This window comes from Netta rufina (assembly GCF_964035555.1).
Source record: "Netta rufina genome assembly, chromosome: 9".
Taxonomy (NCBI): Eukaryota; Metazoa; Chordata; class Aves; order Anseriformes; family Anatidae; genus Netta; species Netta rufina.
The window spans coordinates 11,622,931-11,647,376 of NC_140132.1; the positions used below are offsets into that span (position 1 = coordinate 11,622,931).

At 43.8% G+C, this 24,446-nt stretch overlaps 1 protein-coding gene across 3 annotated transcripts; it reads left to right on the forward strand.

The window, feature by feature from the left end:
- Positions 1-805: 805 nt before the first annotated feature.
- On the forward strand, positions 806-21,416 carry TRA2B (transformer 2 beta homolog). Of its 3 annotated transcripts, XM_084292408.1 has the most exons (10): positions 806-915; positions 7,592-7,725; positions 9,680-9,745; positions 11,647-11,809; positions 12,579-12,767; positions 14,185-14,300; positions 15,546-15,629; positions 19,250-19,312; positions 20,061-20,134; positions 21,018-21,416. In XM_084292408.1, exons 1-10 carry the CDS (start codon positions 880-882, stop codon positions 21,026-21,028), a joined length of 936 nt encoding a protein of 311 aa, XP_084148534.1. In that variant the 5' UTR covers positions 806-879; the 3' UTR covers positions 21,029-21,416. The 3 variants fall into 3 exon arrangements, with proteins under 3 accessions (XP_084148534.1, XP_084148535.1, XP_084148536.1); XM_084292409.1 differs by lacking the exon at positions 9,680-9,745; XM_084292410.1 differs by lacking the exons at positions 7,592-7,725; positions 9,680-9,745 and having other exon boundaries at positions 820-915.
- The last annotated feature ends 3,030 nt before the right edge of the window (positions 21,417-24,446 follow it).

The following is a 24,446-nucleotide window of genomic DNA, read 5'->3' on the forward strand; positions in this document are numbered from 1 at the left end:
CAGTAGCAGAGGGGGATCTCGGCCTTCAGGGGAGGTGTGTGGAGCAACTTGTGCCATGGTAGGTGCCAGCCGGGACCGACCCCTCTGTTTTGAAAACCTCCACCCTGGCACAGCCCCTCTGCTTCCAAAAGCACTTGGTAAGTCAATGCAGTGGGGTCAGCATTTTAAGTAGTGTCAGTTCCCTCCATTGCCTGATTTTGGACTCCCTGTTTGCTAGATGCGCAGGCAGAGCCGCGTTGCCCCTGTAGGGATGGATGGCGGTGCTTTACAACCACCGCGCCTCTGAGGGGGGACGAGGGTTGTGTCTCCCCGCAGATGCACCACGGGTTTTGTGAAGGGATTATTATGACGGGTTCTGTGAAGGGATTTACGAAGGAACGACCCAAGGGCTGAGCCAAGGTGCTGTGCTGATGCTGTGCTGCCCTCGCGTGGGTGTTTCAGGAACATCCCAGTCCTCCCAAACGAGCGCTGTTCAGCACCTCCTCCACAAAACCCGATGCGATCACAGCCATTTTTTAACCGTTCCCGTAACAAACACGCCGTCTGGGGAGGCGGCTTTGCTTTAAAGGCAGCGGGGGACCCCTGAGGGGGCTGGGGACGGAGCAGGAGGGGGACACACGGGGGGGGGGGCGGCGGGCGGGAAGGGGGGGGGGAAAACCTCGCCTCAGGGCGGGCATGGAGGGGGCGGGGCTTATTGTAATGGGGCGTGGCTTATCTTAGAAGGGGCGGGGCTTCCCCTCAGCGCGGCCGCCGGGGTGGGCGGGGCGTGGCGCGCGCGCGCGCCGCACGTCACTTCCTCTGCGGAGAGCGCTGGCGCCGGGGACGGTCGGGTGGTGTCGGCGCGGCGGCGGCGGCGTTGGGGAGCGGCGCGGCGGGACCATGAGCGACAGCGGCGAGCAGAACTACGGCGAGCGGGTAATGCACGGAGCCGCCCCGCCCCGCCCTGCCCCGCGCCGCCCCGAGGGCAACGCCATCCCCCCGAGACGCCCACAGCGCTCCGAGCCGCCTGGGCTGGGCGGGGAGCGCCCCGCTGGGGGCCGGGGCCCGGCTGGGCTCGGCGGGGGAAGATGGCGGCCGGTGGAGGGGGGGGGAGGGGAAGGAGGGAGGGGGGCGCGCGGCGGGGCCGCCCGGCGCCATCTTGGGCTGGTGACCGGGCGCGCCGAGAGGGACAAAATGGCCGAGGGCGGGCGGGCCCCGCCGCGCCGCCTCTGCCCCGCCGCCAGCGTGGCGGGGACGGGCTGGGGGGCGCGGAGCCTGCGGGATCCTGAGGGATCCTCGCCCTCCAGCCGGCTCCCGGCAGGTCGCCCTGCGGCGCTGCCCCCCCCCCCCCCAGCCTGCTCGCCACCCTCCCGGCGCAGCCGCAGCCCCGCGGCCCGGTGTCCGGGGCTCTCCTTACACGCAGGCGGCGCTGGGTGTGCAGCCTGCGGCGGGTGGCCCCGGGGAGCTGCCCTGCTGCTAATGCCGCAGGCGTGCTGAGCTTCACGTTGGTAGCCAAATCTGACAAACCCATAGCTCTTCTTTAGTGAACTGGGCTCTGATTTATTTTTTTTTTTCTACCACAACACACAAGTGCACTGCAGGGGTCGTTCCTGGGTTTTGTCCTTGGCATCAGCCCTGTAGCTTTTTAGCTCGTCGCAGCATCAGAGGGAGGTGTGGAGGTGGCAGGAAGTTGAGAATCTGAACCTTGGCTAGGGCAAGCAAACATATTAAGTGCTGATTTACTAAAGTATCAAATAACAATCCTGAGAGAAATTGCTATGCCTTGTAGTGTTGTTCTTCGGTGAACGTGGCACTTCTTATTCAGATTCACTCTGCTAGGCCTCAGGATGGGAGCGGTACTGCTTTGGGGAGGTTAGGCTAGAAAAATTTGGTCTCCTGGAAGCTGAACTTGGTAGGTGGAACTGAACACTGAAAGACTGCCATTGAAGGATTACGGACATGTTCTGCCCCAGTCAATCCCATTTGCACTGATACCGCTTCTAAGAGCGACATGAAGATCTGTTTTCAGTGCAGGGAGCGTTCCTGCTCGCGTGCTCAAGATGGATTCCTGCATGTTAATTAAAAAAGTTGATCTAATTTATGTCGTGTGAGTCAGGCAGAAAACCTGCTTAAAATGCTAGCCTAACTTTGGTAAAGCTTCTCATGCTAACCCGCATTGTATTTGCAATTAGGATGAATGCAAATGTTAAAACTCTTATTGTAAAGTCTTTTAGAAACACTTTGTATGGGATACTAGGACAGCAGTTGTTCCATACTCTTCTCTATTTTTATCTTCTGTGAATTTTATTTTTTTTAATCATGGGTGGACAATTTTCATCATGAACAAGGCTTAAAATAAGCTGCATCTGCTTGTTTAGAAGAACGTTATTTCTCTGTAACTGAACTTTTGTGATTCATAAATAGGTAAGTTGTATACCACATACTTGTGTTTGTAGAACTACAAGGTAGGACCGTTTAGCTACAAGCCTTCTATTTCAGACCAATTGGGAGTGGCTTTTTGAATATTATTACCAGTGTTGTACATTCTTATTTTTCACCTAGTTAAGGCTTATATTTTACTGAGTCAATGGCTTTTTACTTCAAGGTGGAAGTACTAAAGTCTGCTCTTTGCAGAGTAGGAACGCTGCTTGGGTAAATAATCTAGGATATGACTTTACAACTGTCTGTTAAGCTGTTCCAGGTCCGTGCTGCCAACAAGAATTGTGCTTCTGAAAGTGTGTTCCTGCTTTCTCCCTCGTACTGCTGTTTGTGCAGTCAGTCAGATCTGGGAACTGAATCAGCTGAATTTTTTTCTGATTCCCTTTCCAGCTGCGTTGGTTTGCAGACTTGACTTGATGATGTAGCCACAAGTCCTAATGTCAGCATTACGGGGACGAAGAAGAAATACCAGGTGCCATCCCAAATAACGGGATGTCCCGTTTTGGAGGCAACTTAACCTTAAACTGACTTTATGGCATAGGTTAAAAAAAAAAAATCCCTGTCAAACGATTTTTCAACTTATGAATCATGGTGAGATTAAACTAGAAACTTCTTTAAAAATGAAGAAACCATAAATTTCCAATGCTGCCAATACATCAGATAATGGATTTTTGACAGTGCACTGAAGAAAAAGGCCACTTTTTAAAGACAATTTTGTTTTCATTCATCACAGTTGTGCTCACTGAGATGTGTGTAATTCAGGCATGGACAGGTTGGAAAGAAGGGTGGCTGAAGTCTTTTTTTGAGTATTTGCGAGCTGCAGCTAGCCAGTGGCATCCTGTGAATGCGTTAATAGCAGCAGTTGTTACTTGGTATCTGCCTGGTCAGAAAGTATTTAATACAGTATCATTTTTTTTTTTTTTTTTGTCAGAAGCACTTTAATGTTACAAATACTCATTTCGTAGATCTACTTCCAGTACTTGGTCAGTGTTTTTGGAAGTACAGCCTCTAGTACTAAATTGTGGCCTAAAGAAGCAACGTGGGCAGGTTTAGAACAGCCTGATTGATAGCTTGGTGCCACCAAAGGGGCAGGTCCTTCTCCCTCTGCCTCCTTCGTGAGCTGTTGCTGGGTCTCACCTCTTGGTGGCCGATTGAGCACCCTGAGCAGTCAGAAATCTGCTTGTTTTTCGCAGAGGGGTTGTTCTGGCAGCTCAGCGTGCCCAGCCGCTCACCGGGTCGGTGTGGCAGGGAGCCGGGCTTGGCGCCGAGGGTCTGTTAGATCAGCTCTGTTTTCCAGAGCACCCTCCTGTCTTTTTTTGGTGGAGCTTGGAAACCGTTCACTAAATCAAAACATTTAGGCATTGCTTAGAGTTTTTTGGGAGCAGATAATAGTTACTGAATGGCACGTCCCTGGATTTACCTTGCATTAGTACTGCTTCTTGTTTATAAATCGGCTCTAACAGGGGCCTCGGCAGAACGCTGCTGTGTTTCTTGTTCTGCGGGCTGCTGCCAAAAGGCCTTGCTCTGCTTTCCATCTGCGACACGGATCCCCAGCCCCCAGCAGCGACCTGGTGATCGCGTGCTTCGCAGCGAGAGGCAGAAGCTGTTATTTTTTTTGTTGGATCAGCTGCTAGATTCAGTACTAGCAAGGTTGAACGAGTGTCAAGTTAGCCCCCTTGCACATGGGATGAATCTGGAGTCGCGTTAGGTAATGCACGATGGGGGGGCTCTGCCTTTTGGAAGACAAGTGGGAATTGCTCAATCCATATAAACTTAGCTTAAATCATAGTAATAATTGTGTTTGACTGTATTTTAAGTTGTGAAATAACTGAAATCTGTAACTTGCATTCCCATGAGGTTCAGTTGGATTGCAGAAGTACCCAAAAAAACTCAAACCCTTGGACCTCATTTGCATACCTTACAGCTCCTCCTGCCTGTGGAAATTTTTATCTCCTGTCCCCAAAGTCATTCTGCTGTTGTGGCTTTCCATGCTTAGAGGTTACTGTAACCTGTCCTTACAAATGTGCTCAGAGGTATTAAAAACAGTCTGTAATGCTGCACGGAAGATATTTTAATATGCCTAAAGTATGGAAAGAATAACTTGGAAACCACAACCCTGGACTTCAGGGCTTCCCCTGAATTCCAGTGGGGGCTGATGACTGGGAAGAGCTGCAGGTGAAGATCAAGGGGTCTGGTGGTTGTTAAAATCCTGCACTTCAAAAAGTCAAGCTTAGAAACACCGGCTGGCTATTTAACGGTGAGCACCGGCTTTGATCCGCTTCCAGAAGTGTTTGCATATAGGTGGGACAGAACTTTTTCATCTCTCTTCTTCCACATGTCATGACATGAAATTGTTTTGCCTTTTTTTAAAGCTTAAAAGTCTCAAAGAGCAAAAAGTAGAAAAGGAAATCACGGTGTTCAGAACCAAAGCAAATTGTAACTGCTCTCCGCTTCAAGCCAAACGTGGGAGAGGCTTGTGTAAACCCTCAGCGGGCATCAGTCTAGTGGGGCACACACCAAGTGCAGGGTTTGCAGGCTCCTGGTGTAACAAAATTTGGATAGGTGAGGTTTGCTTGGGGGCAGGGTGGGGAGGGTAACAGCTTTGAAACTTCAGGAGCTGTTACCAGTCTCAGTAACATCCAGAAAACTTCAGGTGCAGCCTTTTGAGGCTGGAAGTGAGGAGGAAGTGATGTAAGCCTGTAAAATGTGACAGAAGGTAAGAATTTTGGAGAAGGATGGTCCAGAAACAAAATGCGAAGGCTGAAAAACAGGAACATTTTGTAAAGTTTGAAGTTGGTAAAGGAAAACAAGCCAGCTGTTTTAATTTTCTATTTTAACACACAGGTGTCTTCAGGTTTTTCCTAAATTCCTTCCTCCGATGCTAGGCATCCGGTTTCCCCACACGTGCTAACATAACATAGCAAAGATTATCCTTTTTTTAAAAAAAAAAAAAAAAACTATCAGCGAGATGAAGACTTCAGTCATTTGCTTATGTGAATACCTCTTCACTATATTTCCTCAAAGCTTACTGACTTCTAAAAGCTCTGAAAAGGGTCCGCAGTGCGCTCATGGGCAAGGTGCTCCCTGCTGCTTCCCTCCCGCAGCACCGTGTGTTCCTCGTGTCCTTCCCAGCCTTAGAGCTGCTGTCTTTGGGCATCGCTCCTTCTGCCTAGCTTCAGTCTGCCAAGAGTTACCTCTAGTGAATGGAAGTAGTTTTCCTCCAAAGAACAGCAGCTTAGCGCTGTTTTTTATCCATTCTTCAAACCTTGCTTTGTCTAACTCTAAGAATGCTAAAGGCTTCTTGTGGCTAACGTCATGCATTTGCTCAGAACTCAGCTCCAGGCATTTATTTTTTTTCTTTTGAAGGTAGAAATGGATTTAGGGTAAAGTCGTTATTTGTAACTTAGTTCTCGATGCTTGCACTGCCCTCTGCAGGGTTTGTAAGTGTGGTGGCTGTCGTTTAAAACACTTCCGTACACAGATTGATAAAGATTGATAAAGCCTTGCCGACTTCGCTTTATTTCTGTTGCTCTCGGTATTAATTCAAAATCTGCTTCATCCTGCAAGTTCCTCCACCCCAACTGGTACCAGCGTGGTAGGCAACTGCCAACAGCTAAACGTGATTGTATGTCACATGGAAGTGGTTTAAGCACAATTAAATATTGGTTTAGCTAATGAATTTCTGGATGCTTAGTCTGAAATGCCTATAAAGTTGAGTGTTCAGATTTAAGAGATGTTACAGAGATAAAAACAAGTGGTTTGGAAGAAATTCTGGTAGTCTTGACATTGTTAGTAAGTGCTCCTGCTCGGACTTGTCACAAAACTTGGAATTGTTCCAAATAGATTTTTGCCGCTGAATTTTAAATTTCCTCTGAGCTCTTGAAATAATACCTCCTAGGGTGTTCACGCCAAGCGTCTAAGCCACGTGACTGAAGTTGAGCATTATTCTGCTTCACAAAAATCCAAGCTGAGAGCGCTGACTAGGTTAGGTCACCACCAGAGTTGGTTGCAAGCACGTAGCAGAGCAGAAGGGCTGCTGTTCCAGCGCAGCGTGCGAGCGCTTTGCACAGAAGTCTGGTTTTGCTCGGGAAAGCTCTCCCTTGGAAGCTCGAGCCCTGCGCCTGTAACCAGCCTTGCGCGGGCAGCGTAGCCGTGAGCGTGCTCGTCACAGCGGGCTGCCAGCCTGGAAGGCTGCCCCCGGCATAACACCGAGTGAAGTCGCGGGAAGACCGAGCGCGCTGTGCTTCCTGCCTTCCAGATCCTGGCAGCTCGAGGCGTCTCTGGCCGCAGCAGGGACTTAGCTTGGCTTACGGCACTTCTTGTTGATTTTGTCTAAGTGTGTGGCTGGCAAAGTACTTGAGTTTCCGAATGCTAGAATCGATCAGTAGACCTTCAGTTGATCTGTTGTGCACTTGCTGTTAAATGTAGGCATAAATAGCGAATCCAGCTGCTTAGTGCTTAAAGTTAAACTGAATTGACTGAACCTGTTTATAAAATAGTAGGGAATTCGGTAGATTCAATTCTTGAACTGCATATGTAGTAAAAGTCCGCAGAACATTTTTTTTCTAGTTTCAGTTTTGGCACTAGATTTTATCCTGGAGTTTTTAAATATTCTTCATCCTGTTCTTTTTCTATTAAGGTTAATGTTGAAGAAGGAAAATGCGGAAGTCGCCATTTGACAAGTTTTATAAATGAGAATTATTTGAAGCTCAGGAATAAGTGAAGCTGAAATTTGAAAAAAAAGAAAGTGAATGCATGCTAATTATCAGACCAGAAGTCCCACTTGGTAGAATATTGAGCAATTTGTGTGAAGTGGGGAAGATGAAAGAAGTCAGAATTTGAAACGGAAGAATGAAGAAAAGGAATAAAAATGAAGTTAAGATAAGAAGTAATCTGGAATCTGAAAGCACTACGCTAAGTAATTACTAGTCTGTTTATGTGTCCCTGTATATTTTGCTAAACATGCATGCATTATCTGTTTAATAGCAAAAGTATATGCAGGGTAAAGAAGTGTCTACCAGGGAAAAACTTCTTAAAAATCTAGGCAGTTCTAATGCCAACTGCCCGGACACATAGATATGAATTTTTACCATTTATTTCACTGGAGCTTGTTTACAGACCTTAGGTCAACCAGAACTTGTATACAAATTAGGCTTTCAATATCTGCGTGCAGGAATCCCGTTCTGCTTCCAGAAGCGGAAGTGCTCATGGGTCTGGCAAGTCGGGGAGGCACACCCCTGCAAGATCTCGATCTAAGGAGGATTCAAGGCGTTCCAGGTCAAAATCTAGATCCAGGTCTGAATCCAGGTGAGTTTACTTTTTACCTCTTCCTCCTCTTGCAAGTCAGTTGTCTTTGGATTATTATGTCAGAGATGAACTGAAGTCCTCTGTAGCCCAGTTCTGTTTGCAGAGGTACCTGGTGATCTGTGCACGCGGAATGCAAAGGGGCATGTGTGGTTTCTGGATTTGAAAAGCTAAACTATTGAGCTAGATCTTTGCAGCTTTTTCTGAGAGGTATTCTGCTACGAAGGCTTGTATCTCTGCTGAAGTAGTGTGTAGGTGCCCTGCCTTTTAAGTTTATCTTAAAAAAGAAAAAAAAAAAAAAGGCTAGCTTCTGAGCGGAAAGCGCTAGGGGCTCTAGATCCTAGTTTTTCTGTGTTAAAATAAATTAGTATATCAGCATATTTTACGCTTCAGGTCACCTTAATCTAAAGTGTTTTTTTCACTGGAAGCAATGATGCTTCCAGAGTGGTTCATGGTATATTCCACGAGAAAGACGCAGATAAGTATAATAAATGTGAACGTCAACTGGCATGTCTTACCTTTTAAATATGTGTTAATTCAACTTGAAAACTAACAAGCTAAAAAAACTTGAAACAGCTTCCTAAGTGCTCAGAAAAGTTGTGGAGAAAGTAGCTTAATTACTGTCATTGTTCCACAAGTGGATGCTATGAAAATGCCTTTCGGGCTGTATCACCAATCCTTACCTGTTAAACAGGCTGTACGCAGTGACAGGATTTCTCTTGAAACTGCTAACAGGCTTCTAACTGAGACATAAAATGTGCCGGGAGCCTAAAAATAAGATGATAAACGTCACTGCTAGCCACTTAGCGTTGGACTTAACAGGGGTGTTGTGTAAGGGGTACGTATTTAAAAAGAAATGAATGGAGAGGCAACGAAGCCTGTAAATGGCTGAATGACGTTATTTTTTCTGAAGAGTCTAGATAATGCAGTGCTGACTACGGAAATAAATGTGTAGGTGATACCTTTAGTCATTCGTAAGTGTTCAGAGAAGAAAAACAACCAAAAAAAGCTCGGGTTTCAGTGGTGGGGTTTCCAGCTGAGCTGCTCACAATACATTTTTGTGTATGAGCACTGAATTAGGCTTACCAAAGCCTGGGGGTAAGGGTGTGGGAAGGATGACATCTCTGGAAGACATCATGCAGTCACCCATGATAGAAAACAGTATTGAATGCTGTGTTTATCCCTGCTTGCAAGATCAAAATGATCAGTTTGAAAGGCTTTTGTGAGAAGGTAAACACTTTGGAATTTTGACAGCAGAGAAATGGGTTTGTTTTTTCGGTGTATTTCAGGCACAGTCACAAGTGTCAGATTATGCACTTGAGAATCCCTGCAGTGGGAGAACAAATGTCAGGTTAAATGAAGAAATGCTTGGAGCTGCTAGCATCAGTAGACTCCTAGGACAGCCTAGGAAAGGTCTGGTCCAAACCCGAGTTCAAGACAGAGTCAGCTGGGGGTTCAGGTGGTGTTCCCAGGGCTTTATCTAGTTGAGTTTTTAAAAGCTTTGAAGGTGGAGACCACACATGTTCCTTGGCCAGCCTTTTGCCTTTTAATGTGGCCAGCAAGTCAGGACAATCCAGCATGCCCTTCTGCACCCCAATCATAACCCCTTGGGCTTCCGTGGTCTTTCCAGCACTGTGCTTCCCACTTGCCGAATAACCACAGTACTACCTAGGAGTGCAATCACACACAGACTGCAGTCTGAAGTGACCAGGCAAATCACTTGCTCTTGCAAGGACTCCTTTAAATAGTACCCGGGCATCTGGCACTTTGCTTTTCGATGAACAGCAGTAGATGCTTATGTCTACGATGGCTTCCTGAGCATTTAACAGCTGTCTGCAAATTCCTGCAGCTGGAAATACTGAAAGTATGTTGCAGAGTTAATTGATTCGTTAGCAGATTTGAGCGGAATTGTGTCAAGGCATGTGTTTCGAACCAATATACTTGATTCTATTTTCAGTGCCATCACTCATCTGGATGTGATCACGAGCAGGTCACCCAACTGGCTCTCACCAGAGATAACATTGTGAGATCTTTCATATTTCGTGGTAGCTTCCATCGCAAATATATTTCTGAGTCACCAGCTTCATAAATTAAACTTTGATTGACGATCAAATCTGTGTCCTGGCGTATTTATCAGTTGGGGTGTGGACATACTTGATTAAAAAGTCCAAAGCTGTTCTTATTGAAGTTTTCATCCGCAATTTAGTGGAAACCCTGTGCAAGCTTGTTCTGTGTGTTCATGAAGTCTAAACAATTCTTTGCACCTAAGGCAGCAATATAAGCAGTTCCTATTTAACATAAGCCTTGTTCTCAGTGTTTTGTGTAGTTTAGGAGGGTCCAGCTTTCGTTTACTGTAACGGATGCATACTGTAACCTGGAACATCGGTTCTGTGTTTGTCTTCAGGTTTTCTTTATCAAAGGCTGAAATGTGGCTTTGTGCGTGTGTAGAGCTTCACTTATGTTCTTACTTCATTGTCTTTCTGTCTCAGGGAAGTTTTCTCTTTTTTTTTCCTTTTTTTTTTTTTTTAAACTTTGTTCCCCCAAATCACTTTTTCTTTCCACATACATAAGTGTTGTAAGGGGTCCAGCTGAAGTCATTTCTCTGGCACATGCATATATGCTTCAGGTCAAGGAAGACAAAACTAGCTGGCTCACTTCTGAAGAAGTCAAAGGCATTTTTTTGAGGCCTGTAATGTACAGAGTGTACGTCCCACAGTTTGGCTGTGTGGTGACACTTACCTGGTGACAAAGACTGACAGTGGAAGAAGCTGTTAAATGCTCAGGAGAGTAAAAACTGGGTTCACGTTGAGAGCAGCGTTCGTGCTGGTGTAGTGGTTGGCTTACTGTGAAACACGATTCTGCAACAGTGGCTTCTGGTCTCAGTCAGCTTCCACAAACAGGGGCAAGGCAATTAAGGTGTAAAGAAGAGTATGTAAATTAATATTTTATGACTAAGAGCCTTTGAATATTAAACTGTTTAGTGTACTGCTAAGCCTTGCAGCAGCTTTCTTTGTGGTTGCCTGACATGCAGGTTAGTGACTGCAAACAGCAAACCATGCTCGGGCGTAATATTCCAGTGTAAGTGCCTGCCCAGCTTTTCAGCAAAGACTGCCCGTGCTGGGAGAGCTGAGGGAAGTAGAAGGAAATGCAGCGTTTGTGACCTCAGCTCCACAGACCTGGTGCTGTCAGAGAACACTTCCAAAGAGAAGTGGGCCAAAATTAAGGAGCAGTTGCACCTTTGCCTAAATACATTTGAAGGGTGAACATATAAACATTTATGAACAGCTGATGTTAAATAACTATTGAAATACCGTAAGGTAAATAAGCCTTCTACCACTTAATTTCTTCAGCCCTCTTACGTGCTGTTTCAGATGTGTTTAGCAGATTCCTGTGCTTGTAAATATGCACTCACAAAAATATATTTGCTTTTCCATGTCACTGAAGGCAGTGTTATTCTGGAATAAGTAGAAGTGTGCACCTCTGCAATTGTGCATGTTCGATGTGAAGCCATATTTACTGTTAACTCGTGTTACATTTTTCTGCTAAGTCTTCCAGAGAGAACTCTCTCAGCTATTTTAATTTTACTTAGACGCTACTGTAAATGCTGTGGATATTCAAAGCATGTACTGTTTCAAACCAAGATATCCTTGTTAGAAAGTTAGAAGCTGCTGAGGAATTAAAAGCTAATTGAAGTGGATGTTGAGGTTACTGTTCTGCAGTAGATACGCTCTAGAGCATCTACAGTAGTCTTAATTGTAAAGATTGAGTGGTCAGGCCTTGAGATTAGTGACTAAATTGATTACGTCTTAATTGTGTAGTGCCTACCACAGGTCCTTAGAAAATGGCTGTTTAGACTTTGTGAGTAGCTGTTATTTTTGAAGGGTCCAGGGAAAAAAACACGACTTTTTTTTTTTTTTTCCTCAGATCTAGATCAAGGAGGAGTTCCCGTAGACACTACACAAGGTCACGCTCTCGTTCCCGCTCTCACAGGAGATCCAGAAGTAGGTCATACAGTCGGGATTATCGGCGACGACACAGTCACAGCCATTCCCCCATGTCTACTCGCAGGCGCCACATTGGAAACAGGGTACGTACCCTGCAGAGGAGGGGAGGAGGTGTAAACAGGCTTGAGTACGTCTTGAAGTCACTACATTCATTCCATAGGGTTTTCCACAAAATCATTCTGCTTCCTGCACAGGTCTATTTAAAAGGTATTGGTGAGGTTAATTGGCATTTGTTTTTTTGGTAAACCTTGGATTTCCATAAGTTTGCGTAGGAACCAGTGCAGGCTAATATCAGGATACGTGCTGTAATAAACGAGCAGCTGTATGCAGTGAAGGGCAGAGGCAGAGCTAGGAGGGAGGATCATTTGACTTTACTTGAGAAAGTCTGGAGAACTAAAATATTTAGTTAAAAGCTGTCTTGACATTCTCTTTATTAAGTGAGAGCATCCAATCCGGCTTGATTTTAGCTGCTGAGAGTCTCAGTTGACAGAAAGCAATGTACTTCATGTTAAAGTTAGGGGGCAAGTGATAACTAAAACGAAGATGCGATCCAGGCCCTTCTCTGTATCCATAGTCAGTAGTCACCCACTCTCTCTGGAGAGAAGACTTCAAGTACAGTAACTTTGTGTGTTCTCACTATAGTTGATACAGGAAAAATGCAAAGTATTTCTGTGAAAGGGTGCTTGTGTATCTGTAGGTTTTATTGTAATAGAAGTGTATAATAGCAAACTAATCCAACCTCAATCTAAGCAGTGTGTTGTTGCTGATATTTTCAGGGACTCAAGTTTGTAAAATATACCACGTGTTGCAAATGCAAGCATTTTTATTCTGATCTCTCTCTCTCTCTTTTAGGCAAATCCTGACCCAAACTGTTGTCTTGGTGTATTTGGGTTGAGTCTGTACACCACGGAACGAGATCTGAGAGAAGTTTTCTCCAAGTATGGTCCAATTGCTGATGTTTCCATTGTGTACGATCAGCAGTCGCGGCGTTCGAGAGGATTTGCATTTGTGTACTTTGAAAACGTTGAGGATGCTAAGGAAGTAGGTTGGGGTGTGGGCTGTATGGCATGTTTGCTGGGATGTATGTTCTGCCCCAGGTTGTAGCCTAGGAAAGCTTTCTGTTCGACCTTTAAAGTGGCATAGGAACCTTTTGCGCTAATCCGTTTGGCTAGATGAAATGATCATAATGCAAGCTAATGTCACAGTATCTTATCTTCCCTGCCTTCTCAGGGCCTAAAAAAAAAACTTCGCACCTCATAATAAATGTCAGTGTCTTGGTTCAAAAGATATCTTCTGTGTACCAGAGGAAACAGTGAAAGGGCATGAATTCTGGTCCTAGTGCAGGCTGAGTTGTTGTATAAGTCACAAAAGCAATCTTCAGCCTAGCATGGTGCAACTGTGCCAACAAGAAAAAGAAAATAGAAACACATGTTCTCTTCAAATTATGAGATGGAAGTTCTTCCCGAGCTCCACGTGACCCTCTGTTTAGTATTACTGCTCGGAGTGCATCAGACTGATATTGCACAGTTCTCAAACGCTCAGGTGCCCTGTAGGAGCTTTAGCATGCATCCTGCTGACTTGTAGAGCTTCAGAAGGAAAGTGGGGGAGTAGTTTTTTATGCAAAATAAAAGGCCAGGCAAATATTTCTGGCATTCCTGGTCTCTGCAAGTGACTGCCTGAAACCCTAAGGGACTGGGTGAATCGAAGTGGTGTCGATACCATATAATAGATTACCAAGTGTGCTTACAAGTGCTATGGAACGGACATGGGAAGGGGAATACAATTCTGTTCTCGGGCCTGCCTTGGGTGGCACTGTGTCTGTGGGCTGTGATCAGGTTTATCTTCTGCGTGAGTTCTAATTCTTACCATCTGGGGTATCTTTTTTTTTTTTTCAAATTCAGCATAAGACTTCCATGGTAGGTTGAAGCTTTGAATGTGGGCTATGCAACTTGGCAGAAAAAGAAGTGGTTTCAGGCTTTTTACTTCGTGTTTGCTTATGACTCAAATACTACTATATTCAAGGATATGGTAGATTTTGAGAACCTCTTTGAAGGGGGGAAGATTAAAAGAGCACCGATACATAGACTTAATGTCTAAGTATATTCTGTGTTTAGTGTTCCATGTTGGAGTAGTTATGATTTCCCTACACAAGCACTTTCAAAGGCTCCTCTTAATCATGTTAGAAACAGTTAATGAAACAAATGGTAAATTATGTTCCTCTTAGGCATTTCGCACAACGTAAGTCACCTTTAAGTAATTACTGAGGCTTATATCCAGCTAGTTAGAATGTCTTAAGAGTTTATGTTCAGTATGTAAGTATGGGGCATGTGTGAAACTTAGACTTGGGTCTTAACTGAGCTCTTCTGAGGACTTTCTAAATATTTCATGCAGTGGTTAGGAGCTTGTGTTGGTACTAAAGTTCATACCTACAGCTAATTGTATTTTTATCTCTGCTTAGGCAAAGGAACGTGCCAATGGAATGGAGCTGGATGGAAGAAGAATCCGGGTAGACTTCTCCATTACAAAAAGACCTCACACACCTACCCCTGGAATCTACATGGGAAGACCAACTTAGTAAGTTACCTCCTGATTTTTTTTTTTTCCTAAAAAAAATAACGACGGGTTATATTGTGTCCTGTGTTTTAAAATAAATAAAACCCACAGAACACCTCTTGTATATATTCCTTTGAGACCTGTTTCTGTGTGTTTTTCCTAGTTTATCAGGCTTTTACATTAATGTGCTATTCTGAAAGTTAGTGTCTACATGTAGTAGTTTGGTATGTGGGCACAAGAAGAACATACGTCCTTGCTTCTGGCTTGCATGCAGCACAGTAAGTGGATGTTTCAGTACTGGGAGCTAAAATACGAAAATCGTTGATGCCTAATCATATTTTAACAAGTCTCCTTAGGAAGAGCTGTGCTAACACTGGTGTGGCTGTTTGGCAAAGCCTCAGAAAACTAGAAACTCAGCTGATAAAAGAGGTTCTTCAGATTTATTTAAAAAGGAAAAACTCACATGGACTGCTATCAGTAGTAATATGTATCTTTCTACTCTTTAGTTATAAGGTGTTTAATTTATATAGCACTTGTCAGAGACTGATGCAGTGTCAGTCTGGATTGCAATAAGCAGAAACCTGTGTTCATTAGTTATGCCAAAACATGAGTTATCTAAACATTTAAGTCTGCAGTAAGAATCTTTGTTAATTTCTAAACTATTTCAAGTTGTTTCTGTTTAATGGATGTTCCCCTACGTGTTCTCAAATGCTAATGGCTTTGCAAGTTCTAGTTTTCAAGAGTACATCAACAAATACTATTGTGCAGCTTTGCAGTTTACCCTATCCAAAGTGTAAACATTTGACGAAGTTTCCAAGAATGTGAGTTGTTTTCCCAAGTGGTTTCCCAATTGTTTTCCCAAGACTCTCAGCGTATGGTATTGGTGGCTGTGTAGCTGATGTTGTATTGATGCTGTAAGCTTTTTTTTTTTTTTTAATAGAGAAGTTCTTCTAAAATAAGCTTTCTGAGAGTTAAAAGTGAATGAGGAGTTGCCACAGAATGGAATTCCTCTTGTGCCTGCGATATCCAAAGGTTAAGAGGTTTCAGACAAGGAGGAAAGGAGCAGTCTTAAATTCAAGCATTTTAAAAAGCAGTCTTAGGTAGATCTGTCTCCATCTGCATAGGTGGGAAACACTCAGCCATCACTTAAATGGTCAGGACAGGAGGTAGTCATTTAAGCCAGTTAAAATGGTGTGTACTTGACTGGATGCACTGCGAACAGTGCTTTATATTTTATTAAATGTAATTCTCTTCCATTACTTGTAGCGGCAGCTCTCGACGACGAGATTACTATGACAGAGGATATGATAGAGGATATGATGATCGTGACTATTACAGCAGATCATATAGGTGAGGCAATATTTGTAATTCTGGACTACTTTTTGAACTGTGCTTTCTCATCTATGTTTCTACCTTCAGAAGTATGCCAATATGTTTTTAGGCTCATCTTAATTGTGGTTTCTTTGTACAAAATCTGTACCAACGAGGCTACTTGGTGTAAAATAGATTAGTGGGAGATATACTTCGTGCTGTTTAGCAGGAGTTAATCCATAATGCTTTTTTCAATCATCAGTAAGTTCTGAAAAACAAAGTAACATTCTCTGTACTCTTTTTTCAAAAAGAATTCTTTGATTCCTCTATTACCATTAAAATGGTGGCAATATAGGTGCTCATTAATATTAGAGATTGTGTTATAACGCCAAATTACTTTCTGAGTGTAGTAGACAAAAAGTAGGAAGTGGTCACCAGGATCCCCTGTTAACAGTAGACATTTTAAGCACTGCCAGAAATGAGGAATCAGAAGTTGGAAAATGACCTGTTCTATACTGGACATTTTCATGAAAAAGTTTTTTGTTTTTTGTTTTTTTAGCCTGCTCTTGTCAGGCTGTGTGTAGATGATCTACTTGAGGGACTTGCGTATCTTACTTCTATCTGTCTTCAGTCCAAACTTAAGTGTTGAACAGTAGCTAGCTTCACCAAAAGAAGTGTGAATGTTCAGGTGGCAACAGATTGTCAGAAGGTTGGTGAAGTTAGTACAGAATTTGTTGAAAATGCAGTTGGCACTTCATTGGTTTTGGAGACAGAGCTCACTTATCTTCAGCATTCTCCATTTTGACTGCCAAATGAGCTTGTCCCATGTGAAATTCCCAGAATTTGACTGGGATGCAATTAAGTCGGACAGCAAGATGACAATTCATTTTTTCTGTCTGTAATTGCCCAATGTTTAAGAACGTCACTTTAAATGGTTGCGGAACCTTTGTTCAGTACGTGCAGCAGCACTGAGCTGTTTGGCTAGCTGTAATACGTCGGCACTGGGTGCGTTTGTGACCTGCCTGCTGCCAACAGCGCATTGGAGACGCGTGCGTTTGAATTGCGTTATCCTATTACACCTCAAAGATGATGAAAATGCTCAATTCTGTGATCCTCCTAGCATTCAGTACGCTCTTCTGTTCCTTCTTACATGTATAAGAAATATATTCTATATGCTTACGTTGGTATTTGTGTGGTGATCCTCAATCACTGAGGGCAGCTGTCTTTCTTACCCCTCCTTCTACTCTCAGACACTTTCTTCTTACCTTTAGCCATTGCTTCTGTTTCTCACCTCCCTGCCTTGCTTGTCTGATTTAAAGCAGAGGCCTTGTTTCTTCAGGTGTTTCAGCCCTGCTGGAGGCAGGGAGAGGTGCTCCACCTCCTTACAGTGAATGCAGGAGACACAAGTGTTCTGCTCACAGCTCTGGGAACACGGGGTATTTTCTGCCTCTATCCATTTCCCTACTGTGTCAGCAGCTTTGAGTGTTTTGGAGAACTGTAGCAGGATAAATCTGACTAAGCATACACCAAGACTTACTGGTTTTGCCTTGCCAGCTGTTGCATGTAGGCTTTCGTGAAGTAGCTGTGACACAAAAGTGTATCTTTGACCAAACTTTGTTTATTTCAGGGCACTAGGTGCAAAAACTTGCCCAGGATAGTTACTGCTATAATGCCTAATTTCCTTGCTGGATTTCAATTCATTATTTTTAGGACATTGCGTGAAGCAGCTCCATAAAATGCTGGGGAACAGACAACATGTGCCTTAAAACATAGTCTGCTAAACAGTCCTTGAAATCTGCTGTTTGTTGCTTGTGTGTTCTTGAAATGTAATTTGTTTGAGGTTATGGTATGACAAAAGTCTTCTGCTACCAGGAGTTACCTTTTGTTATCCCTGATGGTGCATTGTGGCTCGGATCTTTGTAAAGCATTATCAGAAGTTTGAATTACTTCACTTCTGGGTGTGTGCTAGTCAGCATAGTTGCAGAGACTGATAGTGAACAACTGATAGTGAGGAGGATGTGAATTAGGAGAGGAAAAGCACACTAATAAGAAGAAGATGGGCTACTTCAGATAGTGTACTGGTTTGTGTAGTGTATCGGAATTCACAACTATGCTTTGGTTCAGCACTTCGAGGCAGTCATGCTCCAGGCGATGTTCTGACTTTCCTGTGTGCTCTCCCGTCCTGTGTCTGTCGCGTGAATTAAGGGCTTGGGGGAGAAATTCTCAGAGCATTTGACAGGTCCAGCAAGAATGATTTCCATTCCCTGAAAAAAAAACAGGGAATTTTTAAAAGCTTTCTGCAGAAACTTTGTCTTCTTGGATATTGATACTGCAGATATTGAAATCTAGCAGATAAAGATTGAAAGTAAGCCACAGATACGCATGGCTACTTAACAAATGCCATGGTCTGTACCAGTTAAATACCTACTTCTTATCCTGCAGGTGTTGGTCGAAGGAGAGAGAAGAATAGTGTTGCATGTAAAAACGTGTAGATACAGAGCTTAGTGCTGTGGTTTAATGATGTACTTGGCAGTGCGAAGCTAAAGGTTGGAGCAGGTGATCTTAGAGGCCTTTTCCAACCTCAGTTAATTTATGATATGCCATGGGTGCTCCCTCGACAGGAAAGGGTCTAGGGGAATATATAAACTTAACATCTGTTTTGTACTCTGCACCCAGAAAATCAATTGGTAACAATTACTTTGCATTTTCTTTCTTCCTCGCCTGCTGTGTAGAGAAGCCTTAAGGGCATTTTCAGGACAGAGTTCTCATACTAAAACTTTAATTTCCCCATAATTTTCCCCATGTTGCTGTGGGATGCTTAGTCTTGTCTGGAAAAGTGTCTGTAAACTGAAGAATAACCTAAGAAGTATGCACACTGGCTATCTACCAAATGGGGAGGGAGGACTTCTGGAGGAAAAAACACAAAGTAAAATAGACCTGCTGGTCGGAAATGTGGTGGTTTTTCTGTCTTAAAATTATAGCCTTTTTGAGCTGCTGTGAGCCATCTGTGGTGGTCATCCCTGCTCTGTAATGCAAGCTTGATGCAATCTCCTCCCAGTAATGCTTAGCTGTATCTAAATCTGTGGAGGTACTGGACTGGCCACTAAATATCCTTCAATATTACAATCTATTGTTTCAGTTCTGTGCAACTTCTACTGCTGTTTTGAAGATGCCCTTGTTTAAGCGTGATTAAGTGAAGTGTTAAAATAACAGGGTGTCTGCTTTGCCCCTGCCTCAACCTTGAAATCAACTTGCTCATGTTTCCTCAGGACAGCGAACTGATCTCACTGCTTTAAAAAAAATAAATAAAAAAATTGCTTGCTTGGAATGGGTAAGCATCTGAGAACAGGAGTGCTCTTAGAAGCAAAGGCTCTGTACCGATCTCAAACTGCTGCTCGTTGGAGAGTATGCCCTTGTAAAATACAGCAATGGGCAGCTGAGCGTGAGTCCTCTCTTAACTTGCTACTGAATTCAGCCAGCTCATCCCAGTGATGCAAAAATGAGTGTAATGAGGAAGTAATTTTGTCCAGTGTAGGTACCAAATGCTTTCTTGTCTTCACATCATTTTCCTGTATTTGACAATACTTTTGCTTGTGTGGCAATATTTTTATTACTTCACTTTATAAATTTTTAAAATTGATCTGCTTTTGTCTTCACAGAGGAGGTGGTGGCGGCGGCGGAGGAGGATGGAGAGCTGTTCAAGATAGGGATCAGTTTTACAGGTACAACAGGAAAGCTTTTGGTGTCTGGTTAACAATAGAGATACTCATATATGGTATTTTGGGGATGTTTGAATCCAGTCTGGGATAGCTATAAACATACTACAGCAGTCGGGTGGCTGCTGAATGTTTGCCACTTCGCCGTGAGCAGTACAATTTATTTCAAAGTTTCCCTCATCAAGGGGTGAGGTTAGTATAGGGTCAGGTTAGTGCAGCTTTGCACAGGAAAATCTTCTGATCTATCCCAAGAAGTTAATGTCCTGAATGGTTTTCTTGAATGACAATTTAGGGGATTAGTGGAAATAAGCAAGGAAATGCAAAACTTTTGCCTGGATTGGAAGAGTATCATAGAGTTGAAGGTGGGATTTGGGAGGTGGCAGCAGAGAGTGCTGTTCAGATCAACTCTTCATCTAGAACAAGTATTTTAATTTAAAAGTTAAGGTGTGATTTGGCTTACTCTGCTTGTTTGGGATGCTCTTGGCTTGAAACACAACACTTGGACACAGTCAGATGCACAAGAGAGCATAATTCCTTTATTAGTCAAAAGTAGTATTAATCTGAATGCTTGCTCAAAAAAAGGGTAAGAAATTTCAAATGTTTGCTCTGTTATCCAGTATAAATGTTGATCAGCTCTTCATGTGCTCGTTAGCTTTTCCTGATAGCAGGATTGAGAGATACCCACTAAAAGCTGCTGCCACTCATCTGCCACAGGCTTTAACGAAGGGATTGTTTCTGTTCCTTTCTTCCACAGGAGGAGATCACCATCCCCATATTACAGTCGAGGGGGCTACAGATCTCGATCCAGATCTCGATCCTATTCACCTCGTGAGTAGTTACAGCTCTCATGTCAAAAGCAAATTTCCACTTTGCCTGAACTTCTTCCTTAGCTTTTCTATCCCCTAATAACTTCAGTGTGGTTGGTTTTTTTGAACTACGGTTCCCTTTAAAGTTTCATTGAGCAACTGGCAACCTTGAGGGCAGAGCAAATATTTAGTTTGCAACAAAATAAACTAGGTAACACCACTTTTTCTTTTTTAAGAAAAAAAAAGTCTGAAGTAGCACTTTTTTTTCTTGGGAACCCAGTTACGACAGCACTTTGTAGCAGATTGACAGTTTGGTTGAGTCTAGGACAGCAAAGCCAAATAGTCAACCCTTGCAGGTTCTGGTACTGGAACTAAAATTCCTGACAAGTTGCTGAAGAGAAGGCTAGCTCGGTCTGGGACCTAAGTGGTGCTCTTCTCCAAATTGCTTATTTGCATGAAGGATAAAGCTGTGTTTTTGCAGAAAGTTAATAAAACACAATAGCATTCCTAGCGTGTTCCCTTTGAAATGGATACAACCTGCATGGCTAGGTTCTGTTCTCACCTTTACCATTTGTGTCCAGATGAAAACAAGTGTAACTGCTTTTCCTGATACATGGGGAAACTGGCTTCAGCCCGTTACAGTGTGTATCCCATGCTGAAACATTAGCCCTGTGCATATATGATGTGAACTGGGCTTTTTCTTCAGGAAGGAGCTTCCTGACAGAAGAGTACTGACATCGTACTTTGTTGTAGACAAGTTCCTCATAGCTATTTAATGAAAAAATACAAGACACTGGGCACTTGAATTTGCACATTTGAGGCATATCTGTAAAGTTAGGTATGGAACTTGTAAAATCCGTTGATGCTTGGAAGTCTAATTGTATATATTGTTTTTTTTTTTTCAGGTCGCTATTAAAGCATGACATGTAGAGGAATTTCTAGCTACAGCCTTTGAGTTGAAATTGCAAGTTTGTGGACAATATTTTTATTGTCTCTTCTGTTTAAACAAGTGAACAGTGCCTAGTGAATAGGTGACTTTTACACCTTTTATGAAGACTACTTCTGTGATGTTAAATGCTGTTTCATTCTGCATATTTGTGTAGTTTGGTGCTTCGTTTCAAGTTGTGTTTTGAAAGGAGTATGTTTTGCATGTATTTTTTTAGTCTCAATTTTGACTCCTGAAAGGTTTCTATTGTAAAGACAAACTGTTCAGTTAGTTTTTTCTACTGATTCCAAGGTATTCTGAAGATCAAAACCTGTGTAAAATGCTTTCAAAAAGTGAAAAATAAAATAAAAAAGTTTGATTTTTTTTTTTCCTACTTACTTTTTCCAAGTCTAAGTTACGTATTGAAAGGGGACTGCTACACTTACTTAGTATTCCATAACCAAACCATAGCAAAAAAAATCCAGAAGTAAAATTCACACTAAGTTCGTGTTGTTGGGTAATTGCTTTCTAGGTGTAATGCTTCAGGTGTGTAAATCCAGGGTGTAGGGAAGTCCATATGAAACTTGTACAGTAGCAGGAGGAAGAAACGTTCAGTCACGCTGTAGATAGACATGGAGCAAGACTTCTTGTAAACTCAAGTTAATGCTGCTGAGCTTTGATTGAGGTGGGTGAGCTGTGAGATTCTTTATCCCACGTACAACAGAGACAAGTAAGGAGCCCTCAGAAATGGGGGTGGTTGTCTTTGGAAGTAGATAACCATACATTTACAAAAGGCAATGCCATAACATTTAGACTGCTTAGATTTCACTTCACCAACAATTGTCCTTTGAAGAAGTACATCTTTATCTACATATGTGAGTAAAATGATGGATGCAATATAACTCAAGTGCTGCTTTCCTACCATCTTTCTCCTTAAAATAGTCAAACATACCCTTTTTGCTTACTTGGATTCATGATCATCATGCACCTGCATGAAAATTACATTTGAGAGTTGAGAGCACTGTTGAACTAGAACTTCCCTCGGCTGGGTAGTGCAGGTGATCAGCTCTCACACTTGTCCTCATTTGGATTCCTTTTAAGCGCTACTGAGCGAAGGCTTTCATATGGGTAACTTCAGGAGGTCGCACTAGAGGAGAGGATCCATGATCAGAAACTCTTTCCCGCAGAACACAAAACGTGGCTGTATGAACTGCTGTGATGGCACTCGGTGAGAAAGAGAAGTGCCACCAAAGTCATTGCAGGTCAGGATTTAAGTGGTAAGATTTATTACTGTAAGCTTGTCATACTCCCCCAGAAACGTGTAACCTGTGGGAGCTGCTCTCGTAGTCCTGTCGACCTAACACAAACCAAAGGCTTTAATTCAGCAGGTACGTGCATAGCATCTGAGCTATACCCCAGTTCTTTTAGGAACAACCAATTATTTGCTGTCCTGTGAAGGACAAGTTGAATTTCAGGTTCCTCATAGGTATTTAATGAAAAAAGGCTATTTTTTTCATTTTAAAAACTGGCACTGGATCACTCATTTTGGTATTCAGCTATTAAGTTATCTGTTACATTTTAAAAAGTCTGGGCAAATACCATCTTACTGCATAGTAAGTCTGTGCAGTTGGATCTATGATCTAATGTTAATACTACATGGTAGAAAATGCATTGACCTTTCCATGTTGGTTCACAGTGAGCGTATTTCATGTGGATGCAGCAGTGTACTCATTTCTGGTTATATTCTGTACTGATATAGGAGAAAAACTTGCTTTTCCATTTTGCTCTCAGAAGGATAATTTGTCAAATTCTGTGCAATTGCATGAAGCAAGGCTGGAGGCTGAAGAAAGAAGCCCTACCTGCTTTGCAGAGGGCAGGAACGCTGACATCAATATGCTGGATGTTTGGTAAAGGGAAATTTCTGTAGATGCTTTTTTTAAATCCATTTCAGTTTTTACTGTGGCTGTAAGAACTGACAACAGGCTTTTAGCAGTAATTACTTCTAACTGAAGTTAACAGTAATAATCCCTTCCCTAACCCAGCTGACACCTCTGTTTAAGCTTCCCCTGGAGCATGTAGCAACATTCTAGGCTGGAAGCTCGTGCGTGGTTGCTGACCCATTGCAGCGTGAATCCCTGCACGAGGTCCCTGCTCGGTGTGGCTCTCAGGGCTGTGGTTACGGACACAGGAATGAGTTATCCCTGCAGAGGTGGAGTCACCGGGTGGTGCTGACCTTTGCAGAGCAGAGGGAGGCTGTTTGTTCTTTGGACCACATTTTGTTAGTCATGATCTTCTACTTCCTTTGACTCATTAAACAGGGGGGTCGACAAAAGCAGAGTCAAGAACATGTGTCCTCCGGTAAGCTTCTTCATATTTTAGTAAAATGAGGATTTCGCAATCTGTGGTGCAGTTCCTGGCAGCTGAACTCATCTGATGGCTCGTCGCTGCCAGAAGGGTGTCCTCCTGCTCCTACCCCCCAACTCCTGTACCTGATAGTTCTGGGAAGACCTAGATCCCAGCGAGGAGGATCAGCTGAATGCAGGGCTGGTCAAAGTGTGTTCTCCTGCACTGCCTCAGTGTTGCCATCCGAGAGCCTCCTCTCTGTGTGCTTCCTGCTGCTGAATCACTTGAGCTGCTCGTCAAGCCCAGAAACCAGCCCCATGCGAGATGCTCCCCAGTGAGCGTAATGCTGCCCTGGTAGGCAGGGGTGACAGATTGCTGTGGTATGCGATGCACTTCGGAAACACGCCTGAATCACTGCGGGATGTCCCCGTGCCCTGCCAGCGCTTCACACAGAAATTCACCCAGCGGGGAGAATCCTCAGCTTCAGGAGAAGCCGCCCGAGCGGTGGCGATGCCTCTGTGGACCAGAGACTGCAGGAAAGGATGGGAACGCTGTGTGGGACAGCCCTGGCCCCTGCCGCGGTGGGGGCTGTGAAATGTGGGCGTTTTTCTGCTTGATCTACTGAGAAACCTCCTCCAAGCCCTGCGCAGGTGCTGCCGGTGGCAATCAGAGCAACATCTGTCGGGTGGATGTGAGATGCTGTGCCCTGCGCTGACCCTCCTTCCTGCGGGACTGCGGCAAGCAGCAAACCTTAAAAGCACGTGGGAAAGAAAACACGGCAAGGGAAAGGCTACAGAAAGAGCTGATGCCTGGCTGCTGTTTTGCTGTGCTGGGAGCAAACGAAGAGCTGCAGAGGCAAGGTGTGAGTGGGGGGAGGAGCTGTTACCAGCAGGTTTGGGGTTCCTAAAGAGGGTTTGGGGTCCCCATGGCTTCATTAACTGCTGCACGTCAATAGTCGGTGCTTCTATGCGTAGTTTCCTGTCACAACTACGTAATTTGGATTTAGGCAATTTATTTTGTTGCTCGTGTACTGTTTCCTGCAAACTTAGCACAAAATACAGGTGGC